The 22,961-nt window shown below is 39.9% G+C and overlaps 4 protein-coding genes across 7 annotated transcripts; 1 reads left to right on the plus strand and 3 right to left on the minus strand.

The window, feature by feature from the left end:
* Positions 1-60: 60 nt before the first annotated feature.
* Positions 61-4,346, minus strand: ccdc174 (coiled-coil domain containing 174). Its single transcript, XM_077574089.1, has 11 exons — positions 3,440-4,346; positions 3,169-3,273; positions 2,990-3,090; positions 2,868-2,926; positions 2,638-2,791; positions 2,438-2,533; positions 2,237-2,367; positions 2,064-2,158; positions 1,411-1,540; positions 1,184-1,324; positions 61-833 (listed from the first exon to the last, which is right to left on the minus strand). Exons 1-11 carry the CDS (start codon positions 3,536-3,538, stop codon positions 214-216), a joined length of 1,731 nt encoding a protein of 576 aa, XP_077430215.1. The 5' UTR covers positions 3,539-4,346; the 3' UTR covers positions 61-213.
* A 151-nt stretch (positions 4,347-4,497) lies between these two features.
* On the minus strand, positions 4,498-9,696 carry tatdn2 (TatD DNase domain containing 2). Of its 4 annotated transcripts, XM_077574087.1 has the most exons (8): positions 9,485-9,696; positions 8,821-9,115; positions 8,431-8,715; positions 6,781-6,966; positions 6,058-6,690; positions 5,852-5,979; positions 5,337-5,520; positions 4,498-4,868 (listed from the first exon to the last, which is right to left on the minus strand). In XM_077574087.1, the coding sequence occupies exons 2-8, from the start codon at positions 9,103-9,105 to the stop codon at positions 4,728-4,730; spliced, it is 1,842 nt and encodes a 613-aa protein (XP_077430213.1). In that variant the 5' UTR covers positions 9,106-9,115; positions 9,485-9,696; the 3' UTR covers positions 4,498-4,727. The 4 variants fall into 4 exon arrangements, with proteins under 4 accessions (XP_077430213.1, XP_077430212.1, XP_077430210.1 ...); XM_077574086.1 differs by having other exon boundaries at positions 6,058-6,966; positions 8,431-8,643; XM_077574084.1 differs by having other exon boundaries at positions 6,058-6,966.
* A 4,204-nt stretch (positions 9,697-13,900) lies between these two features.
* Positions 13,901-16,744, minus strand: vhl (von Hippel-Lindau tumor suppressor). Its single transcript, XM_077574227.1, has 3 exons — positions 16,165-16,744; positions 15,879-16,010; positions 13,901-15,674 (listed from the first exon to the last, which is right to left on the minus strand). Exons 1-3 carry the CDS (start codon positions 16,349-16,351, stop codon positions 15,469-15,471), a joined length of 525 nt encoding a protein of 174 aa, XP_077430353.1. The 5' UTR covers positions 16,352-16,744; the 3' UTR covers positions 13,901-15,468.
* A 2,541-nt stretch (positions 16,745-19,285) lies between these two features.
* LOC144056447 (oxytocin receptor-like) lies at positions 19,286-22,961 on the plus strand. The gene is made up of 2 exons (XM_077573280.1): positions 19,286-20,235; positions 22,071-22,961. The coding sequence occupies exons 1-2, from the start codon at positions 19,407-19,409 to the stop codon at positions 22,277-22,279; spliced, it is 1,038 nt and encodes a 345-aa protein (XP_077429406.1). The 5' UTR covers positions 19,286-19,406; the 3' UTR covers positions 22,280-22,961.

A 22,961-nucleotide genomic window follows, 5' to 3' on the forward strand; every position in this document is an offset into this window, starting at 1 on the left:
AAAGCGTATATGAAGTCATCCTGAATTTGTATTCTCAAAATGAACCAAGTCACAAAAATGTCAAATAAGTCTATTTATTAAATATTTGAACTACAGAAATGTCAATGAAATTACCATTGACCCGAGATGCGCCAAAAGTCCTCATGTGTGTCACAGTTGTACATTTTATATGAGAATTTACCTTTTTTTCCCTCCTTTTTCTACACTCGGGTATCAGATGGCGTTCCTGTAGAAGGACAGCATGTCATCCAGACTTTGGGTGGGGCCGTGAGGTGACTGCTGCGGCTGTTCGGGCTCTTTTGGTTGGGGGGGTGCCTGAGGCTGGCTGGGCTCTGTGGGTTTGGGTGGCAGGTTGGCCTGGTCGGGCACAGTGGGTTGGGGGTGCACCTGGGGCTGGAATTGGCTCGGCATCGGGGGCGGACACTGAGGCGGATATTGGTTTTGGTAGAGTGGGGGGAAGTGAGGAAATGGGTAAGGTGGGCACATATAGTGTGAAGGAGCAAATGGAGGGTAATAAGGAGGAGGGGGGTACTGGAGGTTGGAGGGGGGAGCTGGAGGGCGGCATGGCGGCGGAGGCTGTGGCTGGACTGGGGGATTTTGTGGCGGCGGAGGATGTGAGGGGGCAGCTTCGGGGGGAGGGCCTGGATCGTCGTCCTGGCTCTCAATGCTCCCACCTTGTGTCCATGGAAAGGACATTGGGAGATTTTTCTTCTCTGGCATTTGAGTCTTTGCGGGTCTCGGGCGCTTCTGGTCGGTAAAGTACGCTGAGGGAGGCGCAAACTCGGAATCTCTCTCTGACTGACGCCGGCTTTTCCACTCACCAAACATGGACTCTTGAATAAAAACAAAGTCAGAAAGACACGTGAGTTGAATTGTCAGGCAGGGGACAGAAATTCTAATACATTTTTATACGGATGTTTCTGATGGCGATTAGCTTTTTTTCCCCTGTCAACCACTAAGGTACTTTTTACAGCGGGGGCTTGGGAGTTGATTCTTTTTTTTTTGTGACCAGAATAAATCTAATACACACAAATAAAACACAATCTCGTATGACTTCTAGCATTTTGTTCACATGCAAAGGTAGGTTATTGTCAAAAGGAAATCTGAACTTTGTGTCATTTGATATTTTCGATGAACCTTACATGTGTTAAAGTTCAGTTTCTTAACACAGACACAAATGTACCTTTGCCTCTGTCCCACTCTCGGACATGAGGGACTCCAGGTTTGGTGTCCCTTCTTTCCTGAATCTCCACTTCCACTTTCTTCACTCTGCTGACCTCTGGTGGATCCTGAGGTGGTGGTGATGGCGCAGTCTCATCCTCATCTACAAAGTCACCATAATCACGCAAGCAGATATTTTTACCAAATGAAACAAAGGAAGTAAAATGTAATATTGTGGTGGATTTCAACCTTCATTCTCCTCCTCGGCAACACCTCCCTTGGCCTTCAGCTTCCTCTGCTTTATTTTGGCCAACCGGGCCTGCAGGATGGCCTTCTTCTTCTCTTTCAGTCGCTCCCTCTTGCTCCGCTGGTCAGTTGTCTAAAAAAAATAAAAATAAAAGGATGGTCAGCTTCTTCAGGGGAACACCACAGGCTTTTTTGGGGGGTATTGTTACTATTTTGTACAAATGTAATATGAAGAGTGTAATAACAAAACAATGGATAGTAAGTGTCTCGGCAGTCAAATGTAAGACTCAAGACCTTTTCACTTCAATCAAATTTGGGACATCTCATTTATAATTAAGACCTTTAATAATAATAATAATTCCCTGGAAAAAAAAAGATAAATATTTTAAACTGTATTAACCAGCTTTTATGCTTTAGTTTTCATGCGTAACCTTCAACTTTACAGATGCCAAGTCTGCTTTGCAGGTGGCGTGTTTGTGATAATGAAGTCTATCATGACACAAGGTATCAACCATAGAAAAATAATAATAATATTTAAAAAATATTTTTTTTAAATACTAAAGGAAAAAAAGGGTTGTCAATACAAAAATTTATTGTACGGACTTATTGAAGTTTAAGTTTTATTTAAATGCCCACATCCATGATGGGCTGCTCACCTGGTCCCTGAGCATGTCCAGAGTCTCCCTCTGCTTTCTGCGATTCTCCTCGTCATGAGAGAAGGCAAAGTAGCCCACGCCAAGCTCCCGAGCCTCTGCAAAATGACACAAAAGCACCAAAGTGAAGATGATGATTTACACTCCTAATCAGGGGAGCCCCAACGAGAGCTAACCTTGAGCCCTGATGTTCTCGTAGTGGACGGGTCCAACTGGCTTCTTCATGGCTTCCTCCTCTTCTCGCTCCCACTCTTGCCTCTGCAGCTCTCTGCGCATGTCTTCTGACAGCAAGTCAGCGGGGATGTTTCTACATAGGACAAATACACGCTCAGATCACAAATCCATTATGAAAAAAATTTGCAACCGTATTTGATTACCCATTTCCTTTGAAGTCGCGATCCATTTTCACAAAATCCGGCAGGTCTTTCTTCATACACCTTCGGGATCGCCCCAAAGCGTCCACAAAGTCGACCCTACAGCAAAACAAGGTACACCAATTTACTTCTGATGACTTCACTAGTCAACACTATATTCATAGAAGCAAACCAAGTGTCAACCATGTGAAAATGAGTATTACCATTCTTCATCTGGGTTCTGAGGAGGGGGAACAGGGGACAATCTGGCTCTTTCCTCCTCCTCACTGTCTGCATCCTTCTGTCTGTGTGTTTCTCTTCTTTTATCAATGATTTTCTGAGCAAAATCCACCAGGTACAACCCCTCTGTTTCTTCATCTAACAACAAGGTTGATACCGTTAAGCACAATTTTAAATCACACATACAGTTAGTGGCATGTAATTCATATCTGACCTGGAAAATGTCCTTTAGTCATCTGTTCGTAGAGTTTGGCTTTCTCCTCAAGCTTGCTCCTGATAATAACAAAAAGCATTAATTACAGTTGTAGGGCTTTCAGTACAGTATTGACCACTTGCTTTGCATTATCCAGGCTTCTCTGCTCCTCAGCCAACTGCTCTGCATCTTTCTCAGCTCTTGCCGAAACTCCAGAATTTTGCTTGACCCAGACATTTGGTTTCTACATGGTGGATACAGAAGCAAATTGAGTTGACAGCACGTTTTAACATGGAAAAGTTCAAATGTACATTTAACGTACCTTGACTTTGGGTTTTGGTTTATGTCCAGTGCCACTTTCTTGGCCAAGTCTCTGCTGTTTGAATTGCTCCTGCTTTCTGTATAGTTCAGCTTTAAGGTCCACCAGCTATAAGAAACCATACGCGTTCAAGAAGCAACTTTAGACGATAAGCTACGCAAATCAATGTTAAGTAATGCTAGCAAACTAGCATGTTGGCTAACGTTAGCTGGGTTTCTAGCGACATTTAGCGTCGCGTGACGTCGATATTATGTTTGCTAAAAGTGCAACTTACCGAAGAGGCAGTCACGTCAAACGGTCTCTTCTTTTTATCCATTTTAAAATCTTTTCGCCACAAAATTTGGAGACATAATTCGTAACATGAGATAAACATCCGCTAACCTTCTTCTACCATTTCGCTAGTTAGTAAATGTTACAATACCGCCCACTCGTGGCCAAACCTATCAAATACACACGCTGTTTTTCATCCTGCGCCATTAATTTGGATGAATACTGATTTTAAAACTCATTATAGATTAAAAGATAACATTCCAATGTGTATGTAAAATAGGCAATTTTGATAGTACAATAATATTATATTATATGCTATTATTTATAATTAAAAATACACCAATAATTTATTTTAAATTTGTTATTGTTGTATTTTATAGCTACATTATCGTTATTCTAGTTCTAATCTTCACAATTTAAAAAGTATTAATATTTAGCATTTCAATATTTACAACACATCAAACAATTATTGATATGCATTAAATGAAGAAAAAAATACAGTACTATACTAGAAAGGAGGGAAATAAATGGCTAAATTAACGCAACAAACATTGCAGGAAAAGAAGGAGTGTGCAATGTGTCTGTTGCTTTGAATTTTCATGACAAACTGTTCCATTCTACTGCACTAAAACACATGAAAATCAATTACCCCATGTTGCTTCAGAACAAACCGGAAAAGTCAATGTTCTTCAACGAACACAGAAAAGCTGTTTGCGCCTGGAGCAGGAAGGTCAGACAAATCAAGAGCAGAAGTGGATGTGTTGCCACATGCATTGTGCACATCTGTTGCATCCAGACCAAAAGTGCGTGTCTGACCTACATGTTGGGATTGTATTTATTGAGTAACTGGGAACAGCACACTCCATGCTGTCTGCCATGAGTCAGAGCTGTCCATGTCACTTAAAGACTTTGTCTGATCCAAATAAAAAGCACTCCAAATGAACCTCTAAGTGGAAATGTGCTCGTCCTTCAGAGCTACTTCAACTCCCCAATTAAATATGTTTTGCAGGTCCTCTTCTGTATCTTACTGCACTGAGGACACAAGTGCTTCTAAAACAAAACTGCAGAAACTAAAGAGTTTCGTTTATTTGGCAAGTTTACAAACCAAAGCAAAACAGACCACATAAAACATGTTCAACCAATAACACCACAACAATATAGCAACTGCTTATAACATGCCAGCATGCACCTCCACAAATGTACATTATACTGTACATATCAAACTCAAAATATTAGTGAGCAGCTTCAACAACGCTGACTTTCGTAACATTCAGCAACATTATCTCTCGCACTCAGATGCCGTAAAGCTGAGTGGTATTGTTTCGGATGGTGGTGAGCACGGTGGGCATGTCTTCCCCCTTCAGCAGACTCAGCTCCTGCAGGGTGTGGATGGCCAGTCCCGGATGGGAAAATCTGCAGTGGTCTTTTTTAACCTATCAAAATGGAAGAAATGTCATTAACTCTTTGACTGCCAGACGTTTTCAGAAAAGGGATGCCGTGGGTGCCAGCCGATTTAAGCATTTTGACTGATCTTTCAAGGTCCACAGAAAATTATGTGTTTGGACTATGGAAACACACATACTAGCAAATGAAAGATTGGACTCTCATCTTTCATCAGAAAAAAAAGTTTGTTTCTACCTTATTCCGTTTTTGAGTAATCAACAATAGAAAATGGTTAGTTTCACCTCTGTTTTGAAACAAACGTCTTTTAACGTCTTTGGCACTCCTCCTTAGGATTTTACTAAACGTTATTTAACGTTTTTGGCAGTCAAAGAGTTAAGAATGGGACCTCTGCTAGAGAGTAACAATAATGGTATACTGTACACTTGATGAGGAATGACGACAGACGATACTTACCATTGATGATGCTTTGTTAGTAATTAAAACACATAGCTACATACCACTCTTGGCAGGAAATATGGTGCATCTGTCTCCAACACAATGCGGTCTAGAGGGATTTTTCCGACAGCGTCTCGGGCCTCCGTGGCTTTGGAATAGGTGATCAAGGCTGTAAAGCCCACGTACATGTTGGGGAACGCTTCCAGGAAGGGTGCGATCACCGGATAGCTGTTTGTAAAACAGTGCCTAAAACACCAAAAATAAAAATCCAAGCATCAGGATAGAAAAGACAGGATAGGATTGTGTTGATGTCGTTGCCGGCGCCCAAAGCTTTCCGCTGAGGGCTACATACAGGAAAATAGGACGGCGACTTCAGCTTGTGTTTGTGCAGCACGCTAAAAGCAATTAAATAATTTTATTTGATAATTTCAAGTGTGACATCCTTCAACAGTAAACAAGCCCTAACCTTCTGTTGCAAGCCATTTATTATTTGATTTGTATTTAAAATAAGCAATGGGGCAATGATAATAATTCAAGTCTGAAAACAGCCCGAGACATGAATAACATGAGCACACACCTGTGAATTTTGTAATCTCTGGGGACGCACTTCTTCAAGATGGTCATCAAGTCGTCATCCGCATCCCTGCAGTGGAGGAGCAGAGGCTTGTTCATGCTCACTGCCCATTGCAGCTGCCGCTCCAACACCTTCGATCAAGACACCCAACCATGAGAACACTAAAGCTTCGTTCAATTCGGACTCGTATTGCGTCATCCCAACCTTACCTCTTTTTGCTTGCAGACACTTGTGCTGTTTTTATGAGAGTAGTCCAAACCCATCTCGCCAAACGCCACGGCTTTTGGATGGCCCATGGCTTTCAGTATGCTGCGTTCATTGGCATTTGAGTACTCGTGAGCAAAGTGTGGGTGGCACCCAAAAGCCCCCCAGACCATGTCCTCATTCAGGAGATCCTCCCACAGGGCTTCCTTGGACATGAGCCGTGGGTTGCAGAAGTCAGCGATGCAGCCTTGAAACTCCGTCGGAAAGCTGCTGCGGTAAAGACTTCGGAAACGGCCGAAGGAGCCACGGAAGCGCAGTTTTCCGAAGAGCATGTCAAGATGGCAGTGCGTGTCTATGAAGCCGCCGGCGTTGTGGGGGTAACTTGACCAAGGGGGTTGAGTGTTGCCCATGGACTGTCTCGGTTTGGGTGTGCTATCATGTTGAAATGAGTAACGGGGGGAATGGATGGAAGAGCCGGCATATGAGCGTCTACGTGTGGCTGTGGAGCTACTTCCTTTACTGCCTGAATGTAGCGGCAGAGCAAAAGGGTCGGGGAAGTCGAGGGTCTTGGGGTTTAGAGTTGTGCGAGCCACTCTGGCCACTGCTGAAGGACTTCTGTCTTCTTGCTGCTTGTAGGACTGTTGGGACATGAGGAAAGTCCTCTTTAAATCCTCATTGCATTCGCTCGGGGATGAAAAGGAAGATGTATCACAAAAGCTGTAATTCACCGGCGGGCTCACGCAGCTGTGGAATGGGTAATTCCGAGGAGTCGTACCATAAAACAGGGAATCTGGAATAAACTCGAGAGCATGGAGGGAAGACTCAATGTCTTGAGCTTGCGGTTCAAACACTGTGGCAGAGTCGTTTTCTTGGGAGTAATGAGGATCTTTTATAACGTTTTCCAACAGAATGCCCTGAAAGATAATAATATTGACACTTTAATGATATATCATATTAACATGTGTTGCATATCAGTTTGACATATTTTATACTGTATGCATACACATTTTAGTGGTGTCAAAATATATATTGAAAGAACGGGCTCTGTATCATGCGCAGGGCTCATGAAAATGTTTACCACATGCTTTCGTTTCATCCACAGGTACATAAGAAATTGTAAATATGACTAAACTAATGACACATGACTAAACAAAAAAATAATAATTTTTTAAAGGTGAGCCGTGTTCGTTTGTTCCCTGAGCGAAAGTGATGTCATTTTCAGTTGACAAGTGGCAAAATGGCCGCCCTTTAAGATGGATAAAAACGGGTCGATTTTGCTGCTTAAGACTGAAATTTGTATCTTTTAATTTTATTTTAACCTCTTTGGCCTTTTGTGTTATTTATTGTTTTGTGCTTGAACAAATAAAGTTTGATTGGATTTAATAGAATCCATTAGAAAACTGTCTGTACAGTTCCCGTATTCCCTTCCCGCAGTGGTAGAGGTGGTGCCCTTGAGCAACCAATTTACTCAAGTGCTCCCAAACCACCAGTAGAACACTGCCCTCTGTACTACCTTCTGTCCCTAATTGTTTTACACTGCCAATATTTTTTTTCACTGTCATTTATAAACATCACAGACTGTCCGGCAAATGATTTGTTTTCAGACACAGGCAGGAGGGTGTACTTCACAACTGTCAGGCAGAGGTTCGAACCACTTTGAACTCGGAACTTACACTAAAGGTTATTTAACCTAAATCTGTTGGGAGCTGCTCTTTTATGACGAGCACTGTATGGCATAATAAAAAGAATCAGTTTCTATTGATTAATTGAGACTTACGTCATCTTCTTGGCCAACCGAAACCACAAAAGTCCGAGAAGTTGAGCACTGATCCTCACTGATCTTCGGTTGTGGTGTTATACATTATTAACATTTTTAATTCTTTATTTCATATATTAACCATGTTGAAATGTTTTATAGATGTGAAGTAGGTAAAGTAGTGTTGAACTCAGTATAATTTGACCTTAACCTAAGCTGGTACAAATTGTTTGGTCTAGAAGTTCCTTCTCTGTGCGAAAACACATTTTGTTTGTGAGATTTTGTTATGGGAGAACGTACGAGAAGTGCCTTGAAAGTATATTTTGTCTAGAGACGAATACAGCTGCAACTGTGTGCTGAGAATGCTGTTTTTTATTCAGTTTTTTTTCTATTATATTATTCATGAGGGGAGGAGTAGGAGGCATTGTTCTTTCAAACTTGATTGTAATAAAAAGCTGGCGCTTCGAAAGAGGGGGCGCATTGTTGATCTGAAACTGTTTTGAGTTTGATTCAATGATGTGACTGGAGATCTCCGGAATAAATCATCCTGCGCAGGAACTCTGTTCATGTCTTATCTCTCTTTGATTTATTGGACACGCAAAAGTATGGATTTTTAACATACCTCCTTCAGTGGCGACCAGCAGCAATCACTTGAGAATGAAGCCTGACTGTCTTCTTCAGCCGTCACCTGGGGGCTTGCAGGTGGCAGAGACCGGCAACTGGTGTCATTGGTCATTTTTGTAGGGTTGCTTATCAATCCCCTGCTACCCATAGCTGCAGATAATGCCATGTTGTAGATTGCCTTCAAGCCTTCCTCTGGCGTCCTTTCCTTTTTCTTTTTGAAAACATGAGAGGGAAGAGGGGATATAACTACATCATCTTGTGTAGAATCCTGCTGATTGGTGTCCTGTGAAATGACCAACAATAAAACTGTACTACTCATCTTCCATTGTGAAATGAATCGCAAAATAAACATCTTTATTCATCAGGATGACATACTGCACAAATTTACCTGGGATGTGAACATTTCAAAACAATTCCTGGCGCGCTTCCTGAGGTCAGCTTTGCTTTGGGAGGAAACCGCATCAAGAGACGTCTGGGCTTTCCTCTTAGGGGTGTTGAGACTCAGCTCACCAAAGCTGATTGATCCTGGGGTGTCGCTGAGGGGCAAATCTGCTTTAGGCAACACTTTGCCAGGCGTGCGTTTTACATCTCTTTGACGGGCAAATGGAGTTGGATTGAAAACTCTTTGGCGCTTTGATATTTTAAAAGCCACCTTCTTTCCGTTCCTGTCCATGTTAGAAAACCTAGACAGACAGACAGGCAAAAATTCAGTAGATAGATGACAGAGCGTGAGCATTTTATGAACTTTTGGTAATAAAAGGGCAAAACATAACGAAAATTAGTTATTTGAATTACATTGATTATTTTTTCTTTTTTGGTATTAACAGTGTGGCAACGTTAGACTCACCAAACATTTTGGAAGTTGCTAAGAAGAACTAGCTCGCGTGACGTTAGCCTAGCTAACCAGCTAATTTAGCATTAGCCATCTTTTACCACTAACTATAGACTCAAAGAGCAAACAACACGCACACAAAACCAAGTATATAGATGCAATTACGTACATGAAAGTCAACGTAAGTCCCCCCCAAAAAAAATTTAACGACTAAAATTACCTTCTCTCAGCGGCAAAGAAGAAATGATGTAACCAGATTTGTGATTCGAATCATCTTAGTATACTCTGTTGAGTCGGAATCTATCAGGAAGCATGGGAAGATTTCTTGGGGACGATAAAGTAACTTGAAAATGTTTAATTACCGAGTAAAACGTTTGTTTGGCTATATCGTTTTGCAACGACAGATGGAGACAAAGTTGCGCGTTGCTTTTACCTTTTACCTTTTACCTCGCGAGATTTGGTCAAGAGAACAGCTGCGAGCATTTTGGTGGAACATACTGTAACTAATATTAATAATGATTTTTATTTATTTATTTATTTTAATGATGACTTTTCTTTTTTTAAGGAACCAAGGACATCGTTGTAACCCAATGGACATTGTGGAAAGAAATATTACAAAAATTACTGCCATCCTTACTGTTTTTCATTTGAGTGTTTTTTTTTTTTAATTCACGATCAGTTAAGTGTTTGTTTTTTTAATACCGAGATTTTTTGTAATTATAACATTTTGATGTTATAAATGGCACACGATTAACTAGTTTGCACAGCAAAGTAAGAATATGTGGTCACGTGGCACAAGAAAGCATGCTCAGTTATTGCAGTACAGTAGTTACTGTTTTTAAATTTATGGTTTCATAGTTTTATTTATTTATTCCATTTATTCCAAAGTGTTTTTGATACAAATATTGTATCTTACATAATATAAAGGCAGTAGTATGTACAGATCCAAATGCTTAACCTCTTAAATACTTAATCAAGAATATGAGATGTTAAATTTATGGCACTCTCATGCCTGGCCATGAGAATTCACAATGCAATTTATTTTTAAGAGAAAATAAATGAAACATAAACATTTTGACTTCCCGCATTTATAATACCGGAAATAAAAATAAAACAACCCTTCACAAACATGAAGCAAACAATTCACACTAGGGTATAATATATTTTAAAGGAATTCAGAAACAACTCATAATAACACATATACAATCATGGCCACATGTTGGGTAACTTATTTATCTTACGAGAGAGGAGCAAATATAATAATGATAATAATAATAATAATAATAATAATAATAATAATAATAATAATAATAATAATAATAATAATAATAATATAAACAAACAAATTCACTAAAACGTCATGTACAGGTGCTTCCCCCCAAAAAATCATAAAGTTCATTCAAACACAAGGGTGAAAAAAATCATTTAGCTTTTTTTTCTTGATTTAAATTCTAATTTCATCAAATTGTGAATTTGGGGTATTCATTAACTGTGAACTAGAATAATCAAAATGACAAAAAGTAAAATCATGAAGATTTTCTCTGAATGAAGTGTATGTACCGGTATATCTAGTTTGAGTGAAATAAATAACTTTTCCATGTTGTACTAATATATTGAGATGCACGTTTTAATCTTGTATGTTGTATGAACCCATTCACGGAAACCCAAAATTATTTACAATAATAATAATGGATCTGATTTATATGGCGCTTTATGGGACACTCAAAGACGCTTTACAATGGTTACATTATTCATGAACTCACACCAACAAGAAAGCTCAGAAAGAAAAGTCTGCAGTGGCGAGAAAAACAAACAAAAAGTTTTACCCTCCGTGAACATGTTTATTAAACTCGTTAAACACAAGGCACAGGATTGGGAAATTAAAATCCTCTCAGATTTGAGGTAATCCCAGCGCCGAGGCTATATCCTTTGTTTTAAGTGAAGAAATATAAATGTTTTAAAACAATCATAATTTCAAAGAACATTTAACTATCAAAATGATCCCTAATGGATAGCGTAGACTAGACATTGATGTAGATTACTGCATTGCCAACTCATTGTTGTCTTCATCATTATTGTATTGTGATATTAAAAAAAAAAAAAAAAAAAAACGCAAGGCCTTTTTGGGTCCACCGTGAAACAAAATAAGCACATAGTTGTCATTCTTCCATCTCAACAAGCACGTGTGACTGTGTGGCCATGGATGGAATTCATGATATGCTACAGAAGGAGGTCAGACCAAGACTCACATGAGTGTTTCTTTTCCACCAGACCCCCCGGTTCGATTCTGGTTGGCTTTAGCATATGGGAAGGTGGTGTAAATGAGCCTCTGTATTTCCCCCCTACAATGGCTAAGCGTTGCAATTTACTCAACTGCTCCCAAAGCAGCAGAAAGCTGCCCACTGCACAACCCTGTCATTAATTGTTTGTTTACACAGGCCCCTTTCTCACTACCTATAAAAGTAACGATTTTACCCCCCCTGCTGTTGTTCTTTATAAACATAAAATACAGTGAGTGATTTGGAGCTATCTTATTTTGTTATGATTAAATGAAAAGGTTAAACTTTTTTTCAGCGAGAATTCCAAAAGGTATGTTTGCTTGCAGTAAAGCATGGCGGTGGCAGCATCATATTTTGGGACTGTTTTTATCTATTTACAACTAGGAACTTATGCTACATTCGAAGATGGTCGGAAGTCGGATATATCAGAGTTGTTTTTTCCCAGTTCCGACCTGAAAGCGTTCGAGGCAAAAGTAAACAACCAAAATGGCGGATAGTGACCAATTGTTTTTTATTTTGGTCCTTAAAACTCATTTTGACTTCCAGCAAACTTAACCGTATCGCAATTTTGCTTCATTTATTGTTTGTATCTCATTTCATAAGCATCCCTTACAGTTCTGTATTTCACCGTATAATTTCATACGGAGATAGCGGCATATTGTCACGTACGTGTGTTATGTGACGTCATGTCGAATATTTTTGAATGAAGAAAGCTATCTCGTTTTATACTCGAGTTAATTGTGTTTTATCATTCACGGTCTGTGTTTCCAATAAGGTCGCCATTGAAGAGTGACGTCACTTGAAGTCCGTCAGTCGGTGGTCCTTTTTTTTCCGACTTCGTACACACTTCCTGGTTTGAACTCGGAATGAGGCGAAAGGAATTATGAGCAATTTCAATTAGCAGTCAGTTATCAGAAAATCTTGATTGGCTACAATCTAACATTCCCCGCCACGTCCACAGTTATTAAATAGTATATAAATTTATTTTCTGGGGGGGGGGGGGGGGGGGGCATAAGTACAAGTCTGCTACAGGTTGATAAAGCGATTTTTATGTAGTTGAAGAACTGTGATCCTTTTGGGTGAAATAAATCGGGTAACTAATCCGCTTAATCCACAAATTTAAGCAAACTGGACTATAAATTGGAGAAAATGCTTATATTTAATTGAATGTTTTTTCTTTTCACTCAGCAACATTTCCCTCTCCTATTCTGTCTAAGTCTGAATATTTTAGGAGTCTCCGATCTGTAACATGGGCTAGTCTATTTTTCTATTTCAACCTGCTAAACAGCTGCAAATAATGACTACATTTCCTATATACATTTTCTTCGAAATTCGCTGAGGCCATCACCGACGTGCGATCGAGAATGGTTGTCCTAAAAAGCCTCTGAAGTCCCCAAAATGCCGGGTTTTTTTTATAGCATACATCCAAAGGTCCACCCATACAGTATATGACATCAAAAAAATCACCCCATACAAGGTATCGATAAATTCATCCAATAATGGTATTCCCTTCGTAAGAATTGCTTCCTTCATGGGAGTACGTAAGTGCAACGGTAACTGTCAGCAAAACATATTGTACTGTGTGTGATGTTCTTGTTCAAGTACAAAATGCTAACCCGGTGAATCACATCTAAACATTTCACAATGTTGCCTCATTATCAACACATACTCAGTCATTTAAACAACATAATAAAATATATTAAACCCATGCATTATCATAAGTGCTTACATGTCATAACATCTGGCTCGCATGTAAAATGACAGGTCCTAATTCGTGTCAAACTGACATTTAAGTACTATCATGCTTCAATCATCCTAGCCTCTATATTCATGGCCAATAAGTACTATATAGGAATGACTACCATAATTTTAAATCAAGCTTTCATTAGAACGGCCCATGTGCCCCCACCCTTCGCCTTTCTCTGTTACTGCGCGCTTGCACAATGAACGTGTGCTGTATTCTGCTTGCGCGCACAAATACTGTACATTGGGGTCAGCCAAAAAGCACTCACTCATTCCAGGAGGCCAGGCGTGGCTCCCAATACCAAATAGCACATTTTGGATTAGCACTGAAAAGTATCCCAGTGCAAAAGTTGCTGTTTTATGAACCTAGTAAGCTCCTAATAATTGCTGACTAATGAAAAGGGCTATTAGGCTACGTCAGGAATGGCGAAATATTGCAAAATATGGCCAAATATAATAAACTTAATTCCATTAGTCCTAACGACCTGTTCATGTCATGTCATACGTTACACGACAAATCACACCATCTCAGTTACTTTCCCTCATTTGTAGTAAAGTTTTTAAATAACATCTCATTGTTTTTATTTCACAAAAAAATTCACATTTGAACAAGCGTGTGTAGATTTTTTTATTCACTGTATGCTACAGCTGTAAGCCAAAATTGATTAATCCTCCTCCTCAAATTATACATACAACACTTCATAATGACAATGTGTGGGGGGGGAAAGTTATTTTGGAAAAACAAAACAACATATGTAAGTTTGGTGCACTTTATAAACAGTTTGTCCCATTCCTCTTTGCAGCATCTCTTTAGCTCCATCAAGTTAGTTGGTGAGAGGCGGTGCAGATTAATGTCATGACAAACATCGCATTGGTAATGAAACTTCTTCCGACATTACAGTAGCAAAGCAATAATGATACAGCATAACCCCGGCGGCAACAGTTCATATATAATATTAAAAATATTCATGTGTTCGGTAGGGATGTAACGATAACCAAACCTCACAATACGATAAATATCAAGATATCGTGGAGAGGTTGGCAAAAAAAAAAAAAAAAAAAAACACTCATAACATTGTATAAAAACAAGAAATCTCCTACTGGGAGAAAAAGCACAATATTGTATTGGTGTACATATTAACAGCAGTGACCAAGAAATTGGCTTGGTCATGTCATTGTCATGTGCCTATTGGCTCAGCGGAGCAAACTATCATGGTCTCTCTCAGCGGTTTCCAAACTATGGCCCGGGGGCCATTTGCGGCCCACCCCCCATTTTCTAGCGGCCCTCAGAATATACAAAAAATAACTTTTGACACAGCACGCTTTTCTAGAAAGATATGGAAATAAACTATTTAAATCTTAAATATAAATATTTCTCTTTGTAATTTAATCAATGAAGTCAGATATTTCAGTTCCAGAAGCAAAAATGTTTTCCTCCATGTTCCACTGTCTGCGTCAAGGTCTAATTTGTGAACATATCACATTAATGATTAACTAAGATCCTCAAGTAAATACTGCTTTAAAAATTGTCATTTTATTACCGATTACTCTTTTCTTTGATTCTGAATGTGGACTATGGTTCATGGCGGGGGCGGATCTATTCTTGTGGGATAAGAAAAATCCCAAACTGTCCTGTTTAAAGATAACTAAAAAACAGCTAAACTATAGTACATAATTAATTGATATATTAATTTTGACTTGTTTAATAAAGTCAGACAATGTCAAAGTGGCCCTTGTATCTTTCGATTATTGTGTATGCGGCCCTCAAAGGAAAAAGTTTTGACACCCCTGGTCTATGTAGTACACAATGTTGTGTTTGACTGAAGCGGGCAGAAAGTAATGTTTTTTTTTTTTTGACAGAGATGTTGAAAAATATTTGCTGCTATGACTGATTTATAGGAGACAGTGATAACTTCCAAAACATTCATAATTCAAATTAAACGGCACTAATAAACTAACCACCAGTAGATGCTAGAACTACACAAATGGAATACACCTTTTTATCAGATGTTGTGCTTTAAATATTGTGATTTGTATTATGAAATTCATTTAGTGGTATCTTTTGCCATAACTAAAGGTGGATCTGTAACACCAGTTCAAACAATCCAACAATGAAAAGAAAAAGGTCAGTCTACCTGTTTGCCATGTTTCTGAGCTACAGACCTCTTGTCTGGGAATGATCTTAATTAACCCCCCTGGCGCCTTGGATTCTGTTGCGTAGACGTAGATACCGCTTTACGCGTTGATTCAACCGCCGTAGATGTTTTGACGAAGTGGGCGAATCTTCCAGCTCTTCGATGAGGCACCGCGCTATTTCTAAACGTCTGTAGTCCTCCGGCCGTACCAGGCGACGGACCACCTGAAGGGCCAAGTCCTTGAGGCTGTAAACTGGACACGTGCAGGTAAGTTAAATACATACTTGGAACTGGAATCATTAGCATGTTTCTAGTTTAAGATCATCTTAAAATCAGATTTATAATTTTAATTACTTTAAGTGTAGAAAAAGCAGATGAAAACAAGTTTAGCCTTTTCTTTTGAGTTGTTTCCCCCCCCCCCCCCTTTTGGTGTCTTGTGTGCATACTGTAAACCTACCTGGTAAAGTAATGTATACAATTGGAGAATATCTACCATCCTCATCTTCTGGCACAGCAGCCATGAAGACCGCTTTGCCGTTCGCGTTCAACATGTCATCATTCTCTACATCTATGAATATCCATGGGTGACCTGGTGGGGTTCACATTAATAAATAAAAACAACAACAACACGTTAGGTGTCCTGCTGATTTTTTCTTACAATTTAGCTTTACTGGTTTAAAAAATAATCTATTTTACAATCAGTCACACCACTCTCTGAACACTGCTGTGAAGTGTTACCTTACCGACGTAGGTGTTGATTATTCGTCCCGTCATGGGCTGTAAATCGTCGAAGGGCTGTGGCTCCCCACGGAAATCAATCCACAGTGGCCGGACTACTCGGGGAGTGCGATTACAGAATATAAAATTCATGGGAATACGAGTATTTTGGGAACGAATCGGGGGCAGAGGCGCAGCTCCATCTTGCGACATTGTTGCTGTTCGAGAGTTAGCGCTACTGCTAATTTCTTTTCGAACTATGGCCGGCCGTTTCTAGCAAACGCTAACTAGCAACGGGAGGCTAACAGGAACCAAAAAAAAGCATACGTCTGTTACTTGAGTACATCCACTAGTTGTTTCGCTGAAAACAAAAACAGACACGACGAAGACAAACGCCACCAGCCTCTGCCTTAAAAAAATAACAACTTTTTCTTTTCCGGTTAGGTCAAGTGACATCCGTTTTACTCCTCCTATGATTGGGCGAGGGCGTCGTGACGTCACTGGTCTTAGCTGGCGATTGAGGGGAATATCACTTGTTTTGTACAGAGATAAAGAAATTAGCAATATTATTGTTTTATTCTGTTAATGAAATTTCATATTCACAAAGCCGAATTATAACCCGTGGATGGTATTGTCACCCGTTTCGGGCTTTTTGATGGTTCTGGCTAGGCTATTTCAAAATAAAATACCACCCACGGGACTCCATGTTTGAAGGTATTTATTTGCTAGAATGCTACATTGTGTCTCAAATGTGTAGGCAACAAGAAAAGTTAAAATATGTTGACATATACTCTATTTTTTTTATTTGAAATCTGTCAATAATTTGTCTATATTTATTTTGTAAAGTTTTCTAAGTTAACGTGCAATATTTGTTAACGATGATGTAACACTCAACTGTAATGCATTAATATTTTGTCGGTTCTTATTTGTTGTTATATACTAAATGACTTGTGACTGAATTGTCAATATGGAGTATTTCCAATAAGACGCTATATTTGTTGAGGGGTGAACCGGTGAGAACGCTTTGGACGCGTGTCGTTGCACCAAAAAACAAAAACCGAAAAATGTTCAGTCGTGTGGTCAAAAATAATCGAATTCCAAAAAAGCCCAATCCTTTTCCATTAATGTCCAAATCACATCACGATCCTTTCCACATACAACGACAACGGTCAAAAAACTGTTTGCCTCCAAGGTTCACACACACCTGGCGCCCATTACCTTGCGCTTCTTTTAATTATTTTCTGGGGCCGCATGCGCCATCATGCGGTCAAACCCAGCAATCACACGCAGAGAAGGAAAAACAGAGAACACTGTAATATGGCTCCAACAGCCAAATTGAATATCATGTCAATAAAAACAACAAAAAAAATCGTATACATATCTATACATAAATAATAATAACTTTTGGCTTCCAAACCAACATTTCCCCACTTAGCCACGATTTAACATATAATCTGAAATCTGTAATTTATTTAACCATTGTGAATGATGCTGGTGACCTCCCTAACATTTGATGTTGCACAATATATTTTTATTCTTGTCCATTCTTTAAATGTATTTAACACAATTATTATAAATGTATTAAGGATGTCAAAAAAGAGTTTCTGTTGATCTCTCCATTGTATTTTTAATCATATCTCTTATGGCTCTAATGTAATTTTGATATTATTGTTTGACATAACATTAGCTTCATTGCATAATTGCCTAAGTCATTTTTAACTTACTGTTAAACACCTAAAAATACAAATGTGTTTGCTGAAAAAATGTGCATGAATCTCAGAACAGGATAAATTGTTGCAATGAAACTGCACAACATAATTTGAATTCTAACATTTCACACAAAAGGTGTGATGAGTCAGGGGATGTTATGAAACATACAGCCTTATCTCAACCCAGTTGACTTTACTGTGTGGGATTTCAAACCAATGCCTGAGGTAACGCTAACGCCACTGACATCAAAACATGAAATTAGTGGCTGCTTTTCAGAGGACTGATTCAAGGCCTGAAGCTGGAACCAAAGATAGTTCAGTCAAAAGATGTGTGAACACAGACTTGTAAGGTTATTCAACATCCTCCACAAACCAAAAATATATACACAAATACAGCTTCATATATGGGGCAACTGTCTCTTTCAGATTTTTGATGTACGAGAATGTCAGGCCTGTCTATGGATTATTATTTTTTTTTAATATGGCACAACACAGTCACATTACCAGGAATGGAACATCCTTCAAAAAGATGAGAAATTTGTTCAGGGGTTGCAGAAAGGCCGACAGCAATACTGAAGGAGCTCCCATGTTTGTTTGTCTTTTATAAATCTGGGCAGTGGGTTAGCTGGCAAGACAAGCCTCATCTTACAAAGAATAAAAACACGTGAAATCTCCCAAATGCAAATGCTTTGCATTCCTGGTGAAACTGTAGTTAGTCAAGGAGAAGGGAATTATGAAAAGTTCCATATAGCAGTCAGTGTTAGCACAAAACCATTAGGCTTCTGCTAGAACGCAAAAAAAAAAAAAAAAAAAAATCAGGAAAAGTCTACTAGAACAGCAGAACTTTACTTCGGGTACATGGTTCTATAGTTGCATCAGATAACATATAGGCCTATCTGATTTATATCCACATTGGATCAAATAAAATAAAAATACAATTTGTAACGCCAATTGATTGGTTGATTCGGAATACAGCCACAACGCCGTTATAAGAGGGCGTGGACACTTATGCAACCTCATTATAACAGTTGTTTATTTTAATTTCTCTCTGAAAGATGTTTTTTCTCCCCCCCATTTGTCATGCATAGGTCAAATTTATGGTGGAAAAAATGTATTATTTTATTTATTTAGATCACAACCACCTGGCATTTGAACAGGGGTGTGTAGACTTTTGATACCCACTGCCTGTCTGGCTGTCTCTTACCATTATTATTATCAGGATTACGTACGGTAGAAGATGCAGTCAAGCAAAGAAAACTGGTCGGCATCTTAAAAAGACGTCAAGTAAAAACGTACTTACGATTTAGAATGTGTTGCTGCCGGTAATAATAATGTGAAATGAAGAATACAAATGGAAGCTCCACCCTTTGTGTTAGCGTCACATAAACCTGCGCAAAGACGCACACACTTGATGATTCAAGTCGAGCTCACATCAGTCTGCACTTCCGACTTCAGAAGTGAAACAAAAGCTGCCACACAATTCATTCTACTCGCGCAGCAACTTTTTGAATATCTGCGTGCAAGCTGAGCATTTCGTCACGTCGGGCGGGCAGAGGAAAATGTCACCCGCAGTCAACGACAGCGAGCAGGCGGATCCGAGAGACGAGACCCTGGCCGGGGTGGAGATCACGCTGCTGGCCATCATCTTCTCCAGCGCCGCCGTCCTGAACGGCGTCCTGCTGCTGGTCCTGTGGCGGCAGCGCAAGCACGTCAGCCGGATGCGCGTGTTCGTCTTCCACCTGGCGCTGGCCGACCTGGTGGTCACTTTCTTCCAGGTGTGCCCGCAGCTCATGTGGGACATCACGGACAGGTTCGTCGGGCCGGACCTGGTGTGCCGCCTGGTGAAGTACTTGCAGGTTCTGGGCATGTTCTCGTCCACCTACATGATCGTGGCCATGACCATGGATCGGTACCAGGCGGTGTGCAACCCCATGGTTAAATTCCAGCGGACTCACCGGCGCATGAACGCGTCAGTGTGCGCGGCGTGGGGGGTGTCCCTGGTGGGCAGCCTGCCGCAGGTGTTCATCTTCTCCCGGGTGGAGGTGGAGCCCGGCGTGTTCGACTGCTGGGCCAAGTTCGTCCAGCCGTGGGGGTTAAAGACCTACATCACGTGGACCACCGCGGTCATCTTCGTGGTGCCCGTCATCACGCTCGTCTTCTGCCAGGTGCGCATCTGCAGGGCCATCCAGCAGAACCTGCGCCGGAGAGCGCGGCGCGGCCTGGCCGGTCCGCTGGGCCCCAGAGCCAGCGGCGCCGCCGGCATGTCCAAAGCCAGGGTAAAGACCCTCAAGATGACCGTGGTCATTGTGCTGGCCTACGTGGTGTGTTGGTCCCCCTTCTTCACGGTCCAGCTGTGGTCCGCGTGGGACCCCAATGCACCCAAAGAAAGTAAGTGCCACTCCTTCACAATAAAACTCAACTAACATCAATTAGGCTATTTTAATAATTTTAGAATGTGAAACGATCAAAATGTCAAGCTTTCTTCATGATGACTATCAAATCCATTTCCCCTGACATTTTCAGCTCAAACACAACAATTTAACAAAATTCAAAATGTGACCAAAATGTTTTATTTGTTTTTTATGTGTTCATCAGATTTTCCCCCTAACAACTGACATAGACATCATCGTTTCCAAAAGTTAATATAAAGTAAAAGTTCAGTACTGATTGCCAAACCCACCTGGGGTGAAAACCCCAATTAACCATAAAATAGTTTGGAACCGTTTCTGGCCTTTAAGGAACCCTGACAAAAAACAACAACATTCACTATGTTCGTGAAAACTTGCATCCTTCGCCGCTCAATGTGATATTTCCTTAAACTTTACGACTTAAAGGGTTATAACCAGCAGCCCACTAACGGCCGGCCGTTCCTTTGTGGCGGCCATGTTGGAAGGGGCAACTTTCCAGTGCATGGAAGTCGTGACTTGCTCAGTCATTTCCCAACCAATTATTATGAGATTTATTGTTGGTGGGATTTTTTTGAGGTAATGCTAAAAGGTGTGCTATCAATACAGACAATTTTTTTTTAAATGACAACCCCCCCCCCTTTTTTTTTTTTTTACCTCTGAAATGTATTTCCCAGACAATATCCCTTGTATTTGTACGGCGTTGTGCACAAACGTATCCAGCGCAATGTGCCAGCGTCTTTCTTTTGATTAACTTGCGATCCGTCCGCACGGAATTTGCCGACGTTGCCCCATGCTAGCTTAGCGTTGGCATTGACAACTCAAGGGGCATGTCGTATGTTTATATCTATGGTTGTAACACAGCCAAACAGGTACTAATCGTTACCTGTTAGCATTAGCCTTAAGATATAGCGGGCTAAAGGCTAAACTATGTGGTTATTCTTAATATACGAGTAATTCTGTTTTGTTTCGTTTGACAGTACATTAAACTCAACTTGGCAATAAAAACATTAAAGCCTCTTTTTGATGAATATTTACTAATTTTATCTGACACGGCCACCATGTAGCGCGTGTATCATTCACTGCCATTGACGTCAAAAAAATATTTAAAAATTTATATTAGTTTAACATTTTTTTCCACTTTTATTAACAAGAGTTAAAAAACCTAGATTTTTTTTGTACATTTAGAACAGATATAACCTTTGTGATTAATTGTGAGTTAACTATTGAAGTCATGCAATTAATTACAATAAAAAATCTAGGTTTTCATACTCTTGTTGACAAAAGTGGGAAAAAATGTTTAACTAATAGAAATAGTTCAAATGAATTTTTGATGTTAATATCCGTCAACGGCAGTGAATGAATCAAAAAAAAAGATTATTAAAAATTAGGGGCGTCAGGCGATTAACATTTTGAATCGTGATTAATGTCATGACTTCAATAGTTAACTCACGATTAATCACAAATGTTATATCTGTTCTAAATGTACAATAAAAATTCTAGGTTTTCATACTCTCGTAAACAAAAGTAAAAACAAATGTTAAACTAATAGAAATAGTTCAAATGAATTTTTGACGTCTATAACCGTCAATGGCAGTGAATGAGTTAAGCTTGTGCAAGCAAGACAAAACAGTTGGGAAAAAGTCTTCAAAGTCAAATGAGTTGACACCACGGCAAACTATATCCATAACAATACATCATGGTTTCATTAAGACCTCTATGTTAGTGTCTAGAAAAAAACATTTGTAGAGTTAAGATGATGCTCCATTCTCATTAGACTGCAGGTGTATCTAATGTTGTGACCGGCTGTCGTTACAGCTGCCACGTTCACCATCCTGATGTTGCTGGCCAGTCTCAACAGCTGTGCCAACCCCCTCATCTACCTCCTCTTCAGCGGTCCGCTTCCTCGGAGGATCCTGATGCCGTTGTGCCAGCGGCGCTCCTTTCCCAAAGACTCCACGCACGACGAAGCCACGCTGGTCAGCGCCTTCTACACCAGTTTCAAAAATCTCCAGCATGACAAGTGAAGAACGCGCGTCAGGGAGGAAAGCGGGTGAGGAGAGGCGGGCGGTGGCCAAGCCTGCTGCAGGCCGTGCAGATGCTAATTCTCCGCGGTCTCTCCGGATTGGAAGGATATCATTTGTCAGTGACGCATGATATTTTAAATACGGCACCTCTCGGCCAAGCGCAGGACGTTGGACAAACACAAAAAGAAGGCAAGTGTGACTGAGTGAGGTGACAGAAAAGAAAAACAAGTCTCCATAAGCAATCATGTTCCGTTGGTTTGTTATGGTGTCACTCGAGTATAGCAGAACATTCAGCAGACGCCTTCGCAATTAACTCCTTCACTGCCATTGACGGCTATAGACGTCAAAAATTCATTTGAACTATTTCTAGTTTTCCACTTTTTCCACTTTTGTTAAGTGAGAGTATGAAAACCTAAAAAAAAAATATTGTACATTTAGAACAGATATAAAATTTGTGATTCATTTTGAGTTAACTAGTGAAGTCATGCGAATAGTTATGATTACAAATTTTAATCGCCTGACGCCCCAAATTTTTAATAATGTTTTCTTTTTTTAAATTCATTTACTACCATTGATGGCTATAAACATCAAAAATTCATTTAAACTATTTCTATTAGTTTAACATATTTTTCCACTTTTGTTAACAAAAGAATCAAAACCTAGAATTGTTTTTTATTGTACA

The sequence above is a fragment of the Vanacampus margaritifer genome, chromosome 8, assembly GCF_051991255.1.
Source record: "Vanacampus margaritifer isolate UIUO_Vmar chromosome 8, RoL_Vmar_1.0, whole genome shotgun sequence".
In the NCBI taxonomy this organism is placed as follows: domain Eukaryota; kingdom Metazoa; phylum Chordata; class Actinopteri; order Syngnathiformes; family Syngnathidae; genus Vanacampus; species Vanacampus margaritifer.

Coding starts and splice junctions, on each gene's coding strand:
- tatdn2 (XM_077574084.1), bottom strand. CDS start 9,105: ATGGACAGGAACGGAAAGAAGGTGGCTTTTAAAATATCAAAGCGCCAA. Junction 5,521..5,851: donor AGAGATTACAAAATTCACAG/GTGTGTGCTCAT, acceptor TTGGTGTTTTAG/GCACTGTTTTACAAACAGCT. Junction 4,869..5,336: donor CATATTTCCTGCCAAGAGTG/GTATGTAGCTAT, acceptor CCATTTTGATAG/GTTAAAAAAGACCACTGCAG.
- vhl (XM_077574227.1), bottom strand. CDS start 16,351: ATGTCGCAAGATGGAGCTGCGCCTCTGCCCCCGATTCGTTCCCAAAAT. Junction 16,011..16,164: donor AATAATCAACACCTACGTCG/GTAAGGTAACAC, acceptor GAACCCCACCAG/GTCACCCATGGATATTCATA. Junction 15,675..15,878: donor TGTATACATTACTTTACCAG/GTAGGTTTACAG, acceptor GCACGTGTCCAG/TTTACAGCCTCAAGGACTTG.
- ccdc174 (XM_077574089.1), bottom strand. CDS start 3,538: ATGTTTATCTCATGTTACGAATTATGTCTCCAAATTTTGTGGCGAAAA. Junction 3,274..3,439: donor TTGACGTGACTGCCTCTTCG/GTAAGTTGCACT, acceptor GGTTTCTTATAG/CTGGTGGACCTTAAAGCTGA. Junction 3,091..3,168: donor AACCAAAACCCAAAGTCAAG/GTACGTTAAATG, acceptor TCCACCATGTAG/AAACCAAATGTCTGGGTCAA.
- LOC144056447 (XM_077573280.1), top strand. CDS start 19,407: ATGTCACCCGCAGTCAACGACAGCGAGCAGGCGGATCCGAGAGACGAG. Junction 20,236..22,070: donor CCCCAATGCACCCAAAGAAA/GTAAGTGCCACT, acceptor CTGTCGTTACAG/CTGCCACGTTCACCATCCTG.